The sequence below is a fragment of the Melozone crissalis genome, unplaced genomic scaffold, assembly GCF_028551555.1.
Source record: "Melozone crissalis strain CALT ecotype California unplaced genomic scaffold, PUWL_Pcris_2 ptg000002l_1, whole genome shotgun sequence".
Lineage (NCBI taxonomy): Eukaryota > Metazoa > Chordata > Aves > Passeriformes > Passerellidae > Melozone > Melozone crissalis.
In genome coordinates, this window is record NW_026535780.1 from 15,050,080 (window position 1) to 15,066,901 (window position 16,822).

At 37.8% G+C, this 16,822-nt stretch overlaps 1 protein-coding gene across 3 annotated transcripts in view; it reads right to left on the reverse strand.

The window, feature by feature from the left end:
• TRPS1 (transcriptional repressor GATA binding 1) overlaps positions 1–16,822 on the reverse strand; it is a 210,395-nt gene that overhangs the window by 136,172 nt on the left and 57,401 nt on the right. For all 3 annotated transcript variants that reach the window (XM_054283573.1, XM_054283650.1, XM_054283495.1), the window contains one exon: positions 9,481–10,084. In XM_054283573.1, coding sequence (XP_054139548.1) covers positions 9,481–10,084 — 604 coding nt within the window. The remainder of the gene's footprint in view (positions 1–9,480; positions 10,085–16,822) is intronic.

A 16,822-nucleotide genomic window follows, 5' to 3' on the forward strand; every position in this document is an offset into this window, starting at 1 on the left:
CATGAAAATAATCTGGAACGTGATCAAGTCAAATTCAAAATACTGTGTATATAAATGTTATTACTGAGAGCTTTAAGGGCAACAAGACAGTTTTGTATAGATGAGATTTTTTTTTTTTTTTGCAACCAGTAAATATAGTTTAAGTGATTCGCAGCCAATTTTTATAATTGCAATGAAGCAGCTGTGATCAAACTCTATTTGTAGAATCATAATAAATTTGCCCCCACCTACTAAAATTAGTTCTAAGCATCCAAAATTCCCATTTGAACATCTGACTGAACAAAACAGGCATTGCTCCATGCCAAAAACTGGAGGAAATAGACCTAAAATATGCCATTTTCTCACCAGAAATTGTAGGCTCCCAGAATAGCATGTGAATTAAAACTCCTTTCAAGCTTGTTTGCATTGCTCCTCATTCCCATTCATAACAAATTTCTTGACAAATGTTCTGATTATTTCTCTTTTTTCCTCACTTTTTTAATTTAAACATAATTTTCAAATCACAGACAGTCTTGCAAGGAGAAACAGCTGATAGTACAACCCATTTGAAAATGGAAAGGGTGGAATTTTACTCTCAGTAAGAGCTTGAGGCAACTTACATGATTAAAGACTGTACTGTAAGCCATCGTTAAAAGACTTCTTCCCATAAGTGAAAATGTGCAGTCTGCTACCATACACATCAGAGGCACACAAACCAAAATGAGCTCAAAGTCAACCAAGAAATGTAAATGTCTCGCTCCAAAATTCCTGCTTTTGCTTTTTTTTTCCCTCCCTCCACAAGGCTGAAGGAAAGAACAGAAATTTTAACAAAGTTAAAATTAAAATCTGTTTTTTCAGTTTTCCTCTTTCATTGGTATTCTTGAGGAAGTTTGCACCATCACACTCAGAGAAGATAACCACCAATACTGATGCAGGATGCCTATGAATCAGGCTCTTCTTGCTTCCACTATCACAGAACTGTTGCACAATAGAGTTTCACACATCTGTCTTCATTCCTGCCTGCCCTTCTAGATGGGAAATTCCCATTTTACAGACAGAATTAGGAAACAAAGGTCTCGAGCAGCCAAGAAATCACAAGAAATTAACCCTCTAACTAGGACAAACATGATTCACCAATCTGAGATTTGGAAATCTCAGGCAGACCAGGGATACATGAACACAGCAGATTTCCAAGGCTGTTCACAAGCTGCCTGCAGTGCTGTACAACCTGAGCTGCCACAACCCCATTTGTTTCAGAAACCTAATGCTGTACACAACACAAAAAAAAAAATCCCCCTCTTGTCTTTATGCTAAAAAATATATCCTATCTGAACTCTAAATAATGTTAATATGCAACAAGAATACATCTATTTATGGATTTATATTACATGCACATGGTTATATCACTATAACAAAGACTGTAAGATTTTCTAAAATATATATATGCTACTAAAAAAATGCTTAGAAAAACATCAGCAAGAACCACTTAGCCCCTATAAAGCCTCATTTTAAAAACAGAACTTAGTGGAAGAAGTAAATTGATTATATTAAGCAGGAAATTGTTCACTAAATCAATTGGGCTACATTAGAGACCTGAAAATTAAGACTAGTTCCAAGGTGACCATATGCATATTCTGAGGAGTGCCAAGGTAACAAAAGACATTCCAGAAAAATTTTTTCATGTCTTACACACACACACACACACACACACACATATACACACACACACGTGTATATATATGTATTTCAGCACACATCTGTTCATCTAACAACTATTTTTCAGAGTTGTTCTTTACAACTGGCTGTGTCATCACCCCTAGATACCCCCGTGACAAAAATCAAAGCACGTATGTGCAGTGTTTATTCATAAATCTCTTTATAAATCCTTACCATTTTAAATTTGTTCAGATGTGGATAGCATCTGGATTTCTTCAAATCAGTTATAATTACAATGTTCCCTTCTTAGCCCAATAAATTAAACATTTATTTGCTGTCTATCATAAGATCCCTCCTCTAAAAGAGTGCATTTATTATGTCTTTTAATTGCCAAATACAACTAGAGGATCATCTGAAATTCAGTACAGAAAGCAACTCTGCACTTCCAGATCCTGGAGGTATCTTCACATAGATTTTGACTGTTCAGCACCATGGTACTTCAGGCAAAAATAGAATTATGTACAATCCTTGCCTGCATTCATCTGTGAAATTTAATTTTCCATTGAAAATCTACATGTTAGCAGCAAGTTCTGTCCTCAAGCATGAATGTGTGTTTCTTATTGGATCCAGTTTGGCAAAGTTTCTAGATACAACTGAAGCTTCCATTTCACTTCAGGTATACAATCTATTGCTAAGTACTATTGGCAATGCAGAATAATAAGAGCTGTATAATGGCTACAGTCACACTTAACTTTTCAAAACTTAGGTAAAGCTCAACAAATTCTTTAATTTAGCCATCATGCAAGAAGCTGCATTTACCTACTTCCCATTTGAAAGTTCTCTGCACCATTTGGACTGGAGGGAACTGTTTGCCTTTGCTGTGCCCACAGCTGTGCCCCCACACACAACCTGCAGACATTGTCAGCACAATGTAAAATTAAAAAGAACCGTCAGGAATGTATTTGAAGAGGGTAAAAACAATATTTGCTACCCGAATCAGTCATACCTACAAGAAGGGCACTGCCTCGCTGCATGTGCCCGGTTGGGGCTGCGGGCCCGGGCTGCTCTCAGAGCCAGCACAGAGGGGCTGAGCCCCGCTGAGAGCTGCGAGCCCAGCCCAGGGCCAGGGGGCCTGGCTTGAGCTGCCACTCGCTGCAGGCCCCTGTTCAGGCCAGGAAACAGTGTCAGGGGGCCCCTCTGTGCCCAGACATCCAGGCCAGAGCAGTGGGGGCTGCCAAGGAGCAGCATGACGAGAAACCAAGGATGCTCCCACCCTTGTGGCGAGCCCGCTCCCGCTGTTCCCCATGGCAGGGGTGGCACTGAGCAGCTGCCACACTGTTATCTTCACCCAGGTTATCCTCACCCAGGTTATCTTCACCCAGCAAACCAAGCCCAAGTGCAGGCATGTGGCATCCAGGCCAAAACAGTGCAGGGACCCTTCTCACTCTCACCTAGGGCAGGATACCAAATACCTGACCAGAGAGAGCAAAAGTGACATCCTCCTACTTGAACTAGGAAGAGGCATATAAAACTGAGCTAATTTCAAGTGACACTGATTGTCAATCTGTTTTGGCCCCTCTGTTCAATACAAGAAAGCACTCTTGTTCTCATCTGCATTACGATCTCATCTATCCAAAATGCATCAGCTTGTTTTAAACCAAGAATTATCTCGGTTCTCCCTGCTTGAATCATTGTTATTGATCATAGCAACTTCAATAAACCCTGCTGCTTACCCAACAGCCTGGGGGCCTGTACCCATCTCCCCAGCCCTTTGTTCCACATACTGATTCACCTTTTCATCAAGGATTTTGACGTAGCTGCTGCCCTTTTACATTATTACCGTGCCCCACCCAAATAATGATTTTATCACTTAATTCTCTTCCAGACCACATTTCGTAAAAGGGAGACCAAAAAAAAAAAAAGAAGAAGAAGAAGAAGAAGAAGAAGAAGAAGAAGAAGAAGAAGAAAAAAAACCCTATGCCCGGCTGGGTGGGTAAACATGGACGAGGTGGGGTTGTCTCACCACATGACAGACACACCCCACACAAAAACCAGAAACATGCCTTTCATTGGGCAGGTTAACATTTTTCTAAAAGTTACTTTCTAGTCCTATCTGATCACTGTCAGGATGAGTAATGCAAAACATTCAATTTCTTGTGGGTTTGGTTCCAGTAGTTACTAAAAGCAGCCAAGTACATGTTTGTTTCTAAACTACTTGAAAACCTTCAGAAAGTTACTTTAGAAAGTTCCTGAGCCCTTCACCAGCACAGGGATTTTAGCTGCCTCCATTTTGCACAGTAAACACAAAGCTTCAAAACCATTTATCTTCAAGTACTAACTTTATTTTCTCATTTTCCTTGTTGGAGGATTCTTGCCATTTTCCAGGATGTAGTTAAATGTAAAAAAGTAGCCCACTGACTCCCCAGGCAGAGACTTGTGGAAACAGGTGCCTTTAAAAAAAATGAAAGACTTTGTCAGCTCTCTGACCTGCCAGAGCTCTGTGCGTTAGTAACACACAGTGCCTGCTGAGCTCCCCTCAGCTAATTAGAGGACCCGTATGGCAATGAATGGCCTTGACTATAAATACTTCCTGAAAGATCTCTAACAGAGTCAGAGGAAATGGGAAAAAAATGAGATGCAGCTACAGAGAAACTATTTCAGATGTTTCTTGTTTAAAGGGCTGCTTTTTCTTTCCTTAAGTTGCTTAGGGATGACATGCAGTATCCAAGACTTTCAGCAAATTAATGTGAGAAGTGTGATACAATTATATGCATTGAATTTAATTCTGTATATATACTATTAAGATGCTGCTATGAGAAGGTGATTGGAAGTAGGACACAATGCCAAAGAACACAAAAACTTCCATCTGTCACTCTGGAGGGACCACCAAAAATTCATATTTAAACAAAGATCCCACTCTGTGTGCTTGAACCTGCTCATGCTGCTTCTTGTGCTCACAATAAAAGCAGTAGCAACATCTACCAGCATCAGAGAGGCAGGTTTTACCTCAAATGTATGTTATTCTTCTGGCCAAGAACTGTATGTGCTTATGTAAGTCTTCTGGAAATCATAAAGGACAGTTCAGCATTTCCACTGCTTTGCAGCTATTTGGCATCCAGCTCTGTGGATAACAGGAGTCAGTACTCCATAATAGGAGAAATGATGATTTGCCACTAGGGACTGTGTCTGATATTTACTACACTGATACTAAATCAATTATATGTAGATTTAATACTTACGTACCAATTGCATATTTTTAAATTAGCTCTGCCACTCACCTACATAGGAGAATGCAAAACAAGGAAAGGGGAAATAATTTTTTCTAATTTTCTATCTCCCCCAAATTTAAAGCTGTATGACCAGCTTTAGCCAGAATGCCATATGAAATAGCACAAGTGCAAATATCACAGACAAAAAGAAAATAACTCTTCTCAAAGTAAATGAAACTTTTTTGAAATGCCGCGATTTCCTGTAGTGTCTAAACAGTCTGATCATTATGGTGCAAAATAATCTCAGTTTAACAGAAGAGTAGATTTTATCCTTTGCACCATATAAAAAGCTCATAGTAAAGGTTAACATAACCTCAGTCATATATTTAATGTACCATCCTGCAGTATGCCTTTGATAAAAATCCACAGTACTTTTGGAATAATGTGACAATCTCTCTCCCTTGGATGGTACACAAATCCCTCCACAAACTATGATTAGTACACAAAGTAATCTTGCTGTGTGCAGGTCCATGTGGCCCCACAGGACAGACACACTGACCTGTGTTATCACTGCATCTTTGTTGGTTAAACTACAATGTCTTTACCAACACCTTTAGGTGGGCTAACTAGGCCTGTGTATAGGTCTGAAGGCTCAGGCTACAATTCCCTGTTTTGTGGAAATTTTTCTGCTGCAGTGTCCATACAGACCGAAACAGGACACTTCATTTAAAATCAGTTTAGCAAAAAGTTCCTGCTGTCCAAGATCTGCACCGTCAAAGCATTAAACAATCTGCCTGGCCTGGAGTCTGCTGGCTGCCAATGTGCTACCCAAAAAAAGGAACATTTTTGCATCTCAATAGACCTTCCAGTATCAACAAATCTTTCAACTAGAAAATCAGCTACTCTAAGGAAGAGCAGAAATAATGTCCACATTGTACCACGCTGAGGTACATTTTTGGTAATTCCCATTTGTAAAACATACTGATTCACTGTAAGTACAGCTGCTGGAAATATTTTAATAAGAAAAATAAATTAAAGCTACTCACAGAAGTGTACCAAGCCCCTGAGAAAGATTCTGTTACACACACACAGCTTGGAAGCATACTCAGGGATAAAGGTGCATCAACTGCACGTGTGTGTTTGCATTGTCTCCAGCTCCCGAAAGGTCACAAGCAGTTTGGCCTTTTAGATTCTAAAAATTAGAGAAATCTTACCCCAATGACTCCCACAGACAATCTACTGCAGCACAGAATCTAGGGAAGGACCATGGTCACCATGTACAGAAGGAATACAAGAAATAGCATATAAATGGCTTAGTCAACATCCAAACCTGAAAATTACTCCAAGCAATTTCTAAAAATCAATTATCCTGTAAGCATTAAGAATTTCTGAGGGCTACCCCTTTCACCCCTTCTCCAATTGATTTGTATTGTCTCTGATATTTTACCAAAATGCTAATCACTTTTAAACCTGTAGTATCAACCTCTACTTGAAAAAAATGTGAAAAAATCTTATCTCCTCTTTACCTTTCCCACACCATCAAGAAAGCAAAAAATTAAAAGCACATGGAATTGCTGCTACCATCAAATCATTACAAATAATTTGTAATAAGCAGAACCATTTTATAAATACAGAATAGCCAGTACAACCAAAGGGATGTGTTAGAAACTTTCTTTTTTAGTCCATTTCTCAGTGTTTATTCACTGAGTAATTCCAAATTTTTGGCTTCCTGTGTCAATCTTCAGGGGGAAAAAAATGAAGGTGTCCACAGTGATTTTATTATAGGTTTTGTTTCCTAGTCACCAGTTGTCCTGGGATACAGTGTTTTGCATAAGCATTCATTATATGATACTAGAAGGATGTATTGAGTTAACACTTTGCTTTCAGAGAGGACCAACTTTTAGACAGCATTAGCTGCTCCTACTAGCCATTTCATACTAGAAAAATAAATGTAGAGAAAAGTAGATAATAATGAGTAGATAATAATGAGAGATTTGCTTACCAACACAGTGCATTTTTTTATTTCAGAGGATTACAAAAATTAGTTTTTCAAGCTTTTCTGAACATTTTTTTTTCTCTCTGGGCCAACTGAGCTTCTGGGCATACATATGTGTATGACAGATAATCCTTGACACTAAGCTCCCAATGGTCAAGCTGACCATCTCTTTGTCTTCTTATTCATGGCTCCAGTACTGCATCTCATAACTCTGTCTGCAGAAAGCTAAATCAAGAGCAAATTAAAGGAGTTGGGTTTCTATGATCTTTTTCACAGATTGAAAAGAAGAGGGAACTAGTATCACTCACAGAATCACACTCCCAATATCGCCTATCCTTCAGATCACCCCTTACCTTCAAGAAGTTTCAATTCTCATTTTGTTTTCTCTGATGAAAACAGACGATGAAATATGTAATATTAGGGACTCTGTTCAGCAGATGAAAAAAGTTAATCTCCTTTCCCCCACTTTTTTTTTTTAAATATTTCAAGCTAACAAAAGCAACTTGCCCAATTTTCAAAGAAAAGTGAAAATTCAAATATTATCAGTAAGGAAAAGACAGACAAATAAGTCCTTGGCACAATAGAGTTCAAAGAGCATGGCAGCTAAAGGTGTACACAAAAGTAATTCCTGTTTGAAGGACTGAAGGTTTTATCAACCACTATAGACACAATCTTCTAATAAATCATTAAAAAAGAAAAGTAGAGTTGTACACGCTTTAAAATGTAAGGAATTAATTTATATGCACTGTTAATACACAAAAGACCTTTATCTTTTTTCCAGAGAAGTATGGAAGATATAGGTTTTTTAGTCCCAGAAGTGATGAGTATGGAAGATACAGGATTTTTAGGCCCAGAAGTAATCACACTATTTCAAAATTGACAAAATATTAATTTGAAAACATATGCAAATCTAAAAGTGGTTTTATATAAAGACTTTAAAAAAGCATCGGAAGTTATTTTTAAAATGACATAAGAAGCAGCTAGCATACAGTTTCCCATTCTATATTCAGCAGTGGCTAAAACAAGTAATAATGGCCTTATTCTACTGTTTACTAAGGTTTTAGGTCCAGCTACCAACCAAATTAAGACCTTTATAGAGCTGATTCTGCATACTACCATGTCCCTTTGCAGATTTTTTTTTGGCTTTCTTTCCTTCTCTGGCAGCGAAAAAATAAATGAAAATATTTGAAAAATTGAAAATAAATGAAAGTAATTTGGATTCTCATAAACCACAGATTAAATGGCTCCTCTGGCGAATCTGTCTGCACACGGCTAAGAACCAGTACAAGAACTGAGGTGGGATGTAACTAACATCATATGTACAGCAGGAATTCCACTGCTGCATGGGTTTCTGTATGTATTTTAATACCCATTTCGTGTTGGAGGAGAGAAATATAATCCTGCCATCCACAGTGAGCACACATCCGGGTTAGCAACAAGGAACCTATCATACTGTAACTGCTTCTCATACACTTAAAATCTGAGAACAATAACTAAGGTACAGAAGTTTGTGGTCCCCATAAATTGCGTGCAGGGTTCAAATTGCAGACACTCTATTTTATAATTAGAACGGCTGCAGTATTTTTAAGAACACTGACTTAATTTAAAACAGCTTTTAAGACTCCTATATGTACAGAGACAGATATACCTGTGTATAATCTTAGTAGACCATGGAATAAAACATTTATCTTCCTTTTTACATGTTACATGTGACATTGTTACACTAATTGATTCTATGGTTACAAATGCTGTTGTAAAAGACAAAAAAGGAAACCAACAGATCATCATTTCCATTCTAGTAAGCTTTGTCTGCAGACTGACTTCTCCTGTGGCAAGTTTCTATAAATTCAGATAGGGAACAGCTCCTGAAAACATGTGATGACTTCAGGAGAAAAGCATTTGTCTCCCTGTTCAGCTCCTTAGAATATGAGATCTCTTCTAACCTCAATTTTCTCTACAGTGGGAAAAACACACCTTGATGGAAGGGAAACTTCCTTGTATATAGATCCTTTTGTTTAAAAAAAAAGAGGAATTATTTGGTGGGACAAATATTTACCTTCTCTTATCACATGAGATCCTTTCTTTTCTTTTTTTCTTTTTTTATGCTTCCAAGGCAATCAGACAAGTGTCAAAATTTATATATAATTATGTTGTTTCACAAAAAAAGGTTACTTTTTATTAATATTTAACTCACATTTCATATTCTTAGATATATAGTAATATAAAATCCTGCTTAAGTGTGAACTGTCACACCACCACAAAATTTAAGAGGTGATTAGTTGTTTTAGTGTAACAGATGTGCAGCCTTCTGGGGTTCTAAACCTCCCTTCTTCACATGCATCACCAACCTGCACAATTAGCAGGAATGATTAAACAAAATTCAATCAGAGCTAAAGAGCAAAAGCAGACGCTTACTAATACTCCATCAATATATAGATTGCTTTATGTGAACACTTTAGAAAATTTACCTGCCAGCTTGGCTCTACAAATTTGAGTCTTTCCTTGACTTTTTTTTTCCATGCCCTAAAAGAACCCCAACCACGTTACTCCGGACCTGAGGAAATCATATGCACGGCCAATCAAACATAACATACATGCAATCATAAAAAGCAAGGGGGGGGAAAAAAACCGGTTTCCTACCCGTAATAAGGACTGGGATTCATCTTTTGCCTTGCCGTCCCCGGATCCAGAGTAGGGCTGGCTGAGCTGCCCGGCTTTCTCTGCTGCTCCGGCTGGGACACCCTGCAGGAAACCCTTGCCCTCCACTGCCAAGCCATAAATGGGCCTTGCGAGATGGGCAGCTTCTACATTTGGACTATCCCTCAAAGGCTTTGGCTGCTCCTGGCCGACAGACACGGGGGTCAGTAAGCCTAGACTGGTCTGCGTGTAGGATGGGCTCCCCCTCAAAATGTCTGTTCCTCTCCAGGTCACATTGCGAAGATCATCACTGGGACTGTCAGTCCAGCCTTTCTCCTTGAGCACTTCCTTATCTTCTATCTTTTCTCTCTTCACTATGCTGTCAGATATGGGCTCCCCTAATTTGGGGTCTGGGTTAATCAGACTGTAGACCTTAAGGTCAATTTTTGGCTCTTCCTTGATGGACAAAACGCCGTGAGTGTCCTCCCCGTTGGCTGTAGTGATGTCCATCTCCTGACAGTGCACAGTGTTGAAGTGCTCTAGTAGTGACTGAGTGTCAACAGCTGTGAAGCTGCACTGACGGCATTTGTAGCAGTTGTGTACTCGCCTGGAAGAAAACAAGAAGCACATTAACATGAGAGTCACCCCTTGGCCTTCCCTCTCACAGTGGTTTTACCTACCAAGATTAAGAAAATAAATCAAACTTACAGTATGACCCTGTCTAAATAAAGCAAGCAGGTTTACTTTGGTATCTTATACAGCAGGGCAAAAATACTGCTGATTTTTCCCCTCATGCCTTGCAATGGCCTCCTATTGTTCCTTCACATTCCATGGTATTATTCTAAACTTCATAAAATTTTCACTGGGATTTTGTGTTTTTCTTCTTCAGTTTGCTGCAATATACTTTTCACTTTCTGCTACAGCAGAAACACTAAAAAATATACTTTTCAACCAAAATCAAATAGAAGAGGACAGTTCTCTTGTTATTAAAAAAAGACTTCAAATAATATAAATTATGTTAGAAAGTTAAAACATTTTAAAAAGTCCTTTACTTTCTACCTGTTCCATATACTTTTGCTTGACAAGATGATTTTGATTCTGATTAACTTAGGGATAAGAATACACCAAAGGACAGAAGGCTGTACACAAGAGACAGCAGTGTACACTTGGTTCTCTATGGACATTTTAACACAATTTAAAAAGATGCATCTCTAAAGATAAAGCACAATAGTTGGCTGTGTCACTACAAACTGCCTTTCCCGTCAAATATAGAAATTCTTGGGTAGGAGCTATGGAACAGAGTGGAATAGCACGCCTTCCTGTTTTTCCTCTAAAAGCCTATAAAAAGTACTGCATTACTAAATTATGTAAAGCATATGTTCCTACATGAGAACAACATGTTAGCCACTTACTGTATCTATCATAGGAACAGAACACTGTTTATGAGCTCTCTAACGCCATTATGAATAATTGTTCATAGCACAGGAGTGGTCAGAGCCTTTCATCAGGCTCTGGGCCCCGCTGCACCCGGCATCCTACCAAAGCAGAGCAAAATTTCATCCCTGCCCTGCAAAATGTACAGAACTCTGCGAGAGCTTCTCCCTACAGACACGCTCACAAATCCACACCCCAGGCATTCAGAGTCTCAGCAGTGTCTTTAGCCAAACTAAAAAAATGAGCCTTTCACTATCCACACAGGACAAAACTTGTATGAGAGATCTGTTACTGCCTTGACTCCAATTGTTAGAATTAATTCTTTTAAGGCCAAATCTTTGTCTCAGTGAAGTCAATGGCAAAACTCCCATTGACTTCAGTAAGAGCAGGATTTGGCTCTCAGTGCATCTGTAGAATTGGAATGATACACAAAATGTCCCTTTTAGACTATGATAGTTTAGAAGGGACAGCTTGCCAAACTTATTAAACCCCCTTGCCTTCCTTCTCTCCTTTTGCTGGAAAAACAAACCATATGTTATTTACATTGTCTGATTTTCTTGCAGTTGTGTCAGCGTACAGACATGAGTACACATTCGGATTCATGCTTTTCAGCCCTTGTGCAATATCAGTTTTCTTTTTGTCATTTTCCATATTTATATTCATTTTAAGGGACTAGATGGTCTTGTTCCATTATGCAAAAAATAAATTCAGTTCTTCTCCACACAGCCTTATGGCAACAAAACTTACTTGTGGGAGAGCAAGCTGTGGGTTAAAATCTTGCTCTGGCCATGTTCCTTTTCCTTCATTCTACAATTATGTTTTATTAAAATCAGCTTGTCTCTCAATGCGACACTAATATATTCTCTCTTGCAACTCAATTCTTTTCTAAACCAAGCTTAATTCTCTCCTGAACCAAAAAAAAAAAAAAAAAAAAAAGAAGAAAAGAGTGCTATCTGATCAAAACCATTTTATAAATACAAAAAGCCAAGTTATAAAGAGGGTCAGCCCTGTAAAGGTGGGATACCATCAGAGAAGTCCAAGTTAGACAGGGGCTAGTTATCTTAAAAGCCAAGTTAAACAAGACACCATTTGGGGCTAATGGCTCAACCACATACACTCCCCATGTGAAAGTTTATCAATCCTTTGGGACACTACTTAGCCCTAAGTGTCTCTTGTTTAACTTGGCCATTTCAATAGCTAACCTCTTTCCTAACTTGGCTCTCATCTACAGATATCACACCTCCAAACAGCTGATCTTTTTCTGCCTAACTTGTCTTTTTTTATTTTTCCATTCCTCACTGGCTAAATGTTTTTGATCAGGAGCCATATACACCACACTTCTGAGGACACAAATAAATGCTGAATATTACATGCAGTTGTAACTACATGGCTGAGGCCCAGATACAATCACCCTTACTACATTAAAGGTTTGCTAATTTAAATTCTTTCTAACTGATTCAAAGACAGTCATATAAGCATTCCTTCATTCTTCTATGAGACTGTGATAAGCACTGTGTGGTGAAAAAAATGAAGATATACTTCAGTAGATAGTAACCCAACAGGCTTTTTTTTTTTTCAGAATGTATAGTTTCCAGTATGCATTAAAAATCTGCCATCAACATTATAAATCTTGATACTTCATATGGGTTTGTCCTGTGTATTATTCAATCCCCAAGCTCCAATATGTAAGCTAAAGTTTGGAGCTGTCCAATATAAGTCACAGTCCCAAATAATAAAATAGTAACTATCATCAGCCATTAGAAAACTTTTGAAAGTTGGAAACTTATTCTTTCCCAGAACAAGGCATAAAAAGAAAATGTTTTCTTCTCAGTTTTCACTCCACCCTGACAGCAAGCAGGGAAACAAATTTGCAGCGTTTGATTTCTCTTTTACTAGAAATTAAGTCTACTCTATGCTTCTAAAAGCCCAAGTTACATCTAGAGTTGTGTACAAAGCTCTTCAAGGCTAAGAAACAAAATTTAAAGAATTCCAGTCGGCAAAGTACACAAGAAGCATTCCTGTGCTCTACCTCAAAGTTACACTTTACAGCTAGACCACAGCTATACCCTCTGAAACTGAATTTGTCTGATGCAATACTGTGTGTTGGTGCAGAGCTACTCTAAGAAGAGGAAAATCTTGGGATGGAAGAAAGTGATGTAAATGAAGAAGAAAACAGCACTCTTCCTTCTTTGTTATTGTTTATACAGTCCTCAAGAACACTAACAGCAGGTTCAAGCCACAAACTGGCATTCTCTGCAATATGGCATTGGGCTGGCAATGTTATCTCATCCACTGAGGTCACTTAGCATTACCGTTTCTACTAGAAAATAAAGCAAAGATATTTGTGGACAAATGTGGACAGTATTTGTGGACAGTAAAACATTTATGGCCCAATCCCAAGATTAAATATCAAGAAATTTACGAAAAACCTTCTGAGAACTATAAAAAATCTTATCATTATTTGTACTGAAAAGTACTTGAATTGAGCACTGTAAGATATAAGGATTTTCCCTCACAAAATCTTTACGTTGGAGAGATTACATGGTTGGAGTTTTTTATGGATTTAATGTTCTTTATTTGAACTTCCTAACAGGCTGCAAGACTCTCTACATTAGCCAGTGGTTAATTAAGTCTTGTTGACATACTTCTATCTAGTCTGAAGTATTACAAAACACTATCTTCTACAAAACAAGTAATTTTTTTTTTAATTACCTGAAGACAGTCCTAGGCTCTAGGGCATAGAAAATATTCTGGAAGAAGGTATGGCTGTTGTCTCACTTCCATTTTTTCACATTTTATTTTAATTATAAATACAATAATTACTATCATTTCTCATGAAGAAACAGGTTTGTAAGAAAGTTAACTTTTGAGATGGGTGCTGCACTCAAGCTTTTCATAAGAAAAGACAGCCAGCAAAGCAAGGAAGAAAATGCAGCGTAGTGTTAGAACAGAAAGGAGACAGGGCAGAGTGGAGAGCAAGACTGAGATCAAAGGAGAGCAAAAGCCATTGGCAAGAGCAAACAAGTTCAGAGCAGTGAATTAAGGTGTCAGGAGGATGGAAAAGGCCCTCATAGCTGCTGCTATTGTTCACTGAGGGAAGGTTTCTGCTTTGCTCTAAAACTGGGAGCTGGTGGGCCTCAGTTGACATTTTTTCCCCGGAGTTTCTTCTCTGGGGGAAGTGTCCCAAAGGTGCCACATTTCCATAATCTGCATATCTGATACCTGATACCCTGCTCTGGCTTTTTGTGCCTGAGAGTCTGAGGGTCAGTCCCAACAGCCCTGTCCCCAACACCCCATCCCTGAGCTGCAGCCCAAGCACTGAGAAGACACAAGCCCCAAGCACCCCTTTGCCTTTTGCCCTTCTGCCTCTTTATCTTTGAGAGGTAAGGAATTATTTCATTAACTCGAAATTAATTTCCAAAGAGAGCTTTACAAAACTGCTGCCATCCACATTTTCAAAATTATTTATTAGAAAAATTATTCTACCCCATTGCCAAAGCTCCTATTTCATTTGAGTCTTTATTTTCATATCATATTTTGCAATTTAATGAATCACTATCCTACCTTGTTTTTAAAAAGCTTAAAAGATTTTTCAGCATAGCACTTCTAATTATAACTAGCACTGATCAAATGCTTTCAGTCAAGTAAGGTTTTACATGAAAAATTCTATCGTTTGCTAAATTGAAAAAATGCACTGTTTTCCCACATTTTAGCAAAAAAAAAAAAAGAGGCACTTCTGCAAGAAGCTGCTTTGATTTTACAAAAATAATCAAAATTAATTACTTTGGAACAAGCAGGAAAATAATCTCTAGACTAAGTGAAACAACATGCAAAATTTGCCCAAATACTCAGTTTGATTTTTATCTAAATTAAAAGTGTTGGCATCTTCTGGCTCATCAGAATACCAGACAGTTTTAAGAAAAAACTAAGCTTTGCAATGAACATGAATAGTATCTGATTCCTCAGAGGTATAATGGAAAATGACTAGTAGCAGAATTAGAGGAAAATGGAGGCCAATAAATCTTCTAGGGATTTATTTGAATAAGCAAATTTTAGTGAAGTTTAAATACAAGTAAACTCAAGAGCTATGTGATTCATTGACTTCAGATTAAAATGAACAGCTCTCAAATAATTATGTCAAGAAATACTGAATGACTGCTAAGTGTAAATATACATTTCTGTGGAAAGAAAAATTGGAAAGAACTGCTTTTGCAAATTCTAATACTGTTGCAAATACATGGCTGCAAAGGAATAACATTGGGATATTAGAAATTTTTTAGCTAGCAATACACAGTGAAATTGTAGATGTGGAGCCAAAAGGAAGCAAAATAAATAATAAAATAAATTAAGCATGTTGTTCCGACACATGACTCGAAAATTAAAATAGTGCAGAGAAAAGATCTATGAATCCAAACATGTACGTAGCATCTAAAGCCAACACTGATACTCCAGATTATCAAGGCTAAATCTAAATATGGGAACAGCAGAACATTTTTTTCCACTACATTAATGTTTAGTATTATGTTTACTGTTAGAATCCATTCAGCTCCTTATTATATAAATGAACAGGTTTTAGAGACATGGGCATGTAGGGCATTTTAAATACATCAGATATCCACTATTTGTGGCATAAAATTGTTGAGACAAATTCTGATTAAGAAACAGAGAAGCCCGGTTGGCTGTGAGCTGACTACATTAACATGTTTCTGTCTATCAACCAACACTACTATTTTATAGATGTTCTACTTCTTAAAATCTGAACTGTACTCTGTCTTTAGGTTCTAAATTACAAAAAGGGAAAGAAAACACTTATCTGATACATGCCAGACTTCTACTAAAAAAAAAATAAAGCCTGGTAATAATAATAGAAACAAAAGTTATAATGTCTCAGAAGTTTTAGTTTGATAGAGTGAAAATTAGGTTATAAATAGAAAAACAATAAAACTTGCTGATGTTTGTCATTAAAGAGCAAATAAACTGAACTAACTCATGTGATTTAAAACAAGATGGACAGTGGGGGAAAACATCAGCAGTACAAGTAGAAAAGAAATGAAATTTATGTTATCAAGGGGGAATTACAGGAGAAAGGGAAAGAAGTTAGCAGTTATGGGGACATTGTATTTTGCTTTACACATGCCCTCAGAGTAGTCAATAATGTCACAGATCAGGGTTAACAGAGTATGTTGCTCAAGTGTTTTACACAAAATAGCCTAATCTTAGACAAACAATTTGAGACTAAAATGCTTAAAGTGTATCTCTTGATTTTCCAAAGTTCGGTTCCCTGTGACTAGTGCCAGAACTGCAGGGTGCTGAGCCCTCCTAAGGAGCAGCTACAAGTACCCCATCTCAGACTTAGCACTTCATTTTGAAAGTCATGGCTTCTCCCTTCTTGGGAAAAAGGATCCTAGCTCGGCATGCTTGTTAAAACTTAAATTACCAGTTGCAGCAAAATAAAAGGTTGGATTTTTTCAGTAAAGGAGCCATTTCAATCTTCCAGTTACTTAACCACTAAAAAAAGATCATGCCATGCCCCAGCCGCGGACAAAGTGCTGCCTATGGAGTTCTTCAGCATGGCTCAAAGCTGTTATAATAATGCTTGGAACTTAGATACCACTTTTCATCTTCAAAGCAGTTTACAAACATTAACTAATTAATCCACACAACATCCCTCAGGCCCACTTGGATCAAAAATGGGGAACTGCATGCTGGGACCTGAATCCTCTGTGGGCCCTAGCTCCAAATTAAAGATGAGCAATCTGCTCTTTTTTTTTTTTTTTTCTAAATAGACTCCTGATATATTGCCAATGCAGCCCTCTGTTGGGCAACATTTGGATGCCCCCAGCTTTAATCTCTATTAAAGTATCATGCCCCAGTCTGCCTTTGTTAATTTTGGATGTCTTGGAATCTATTA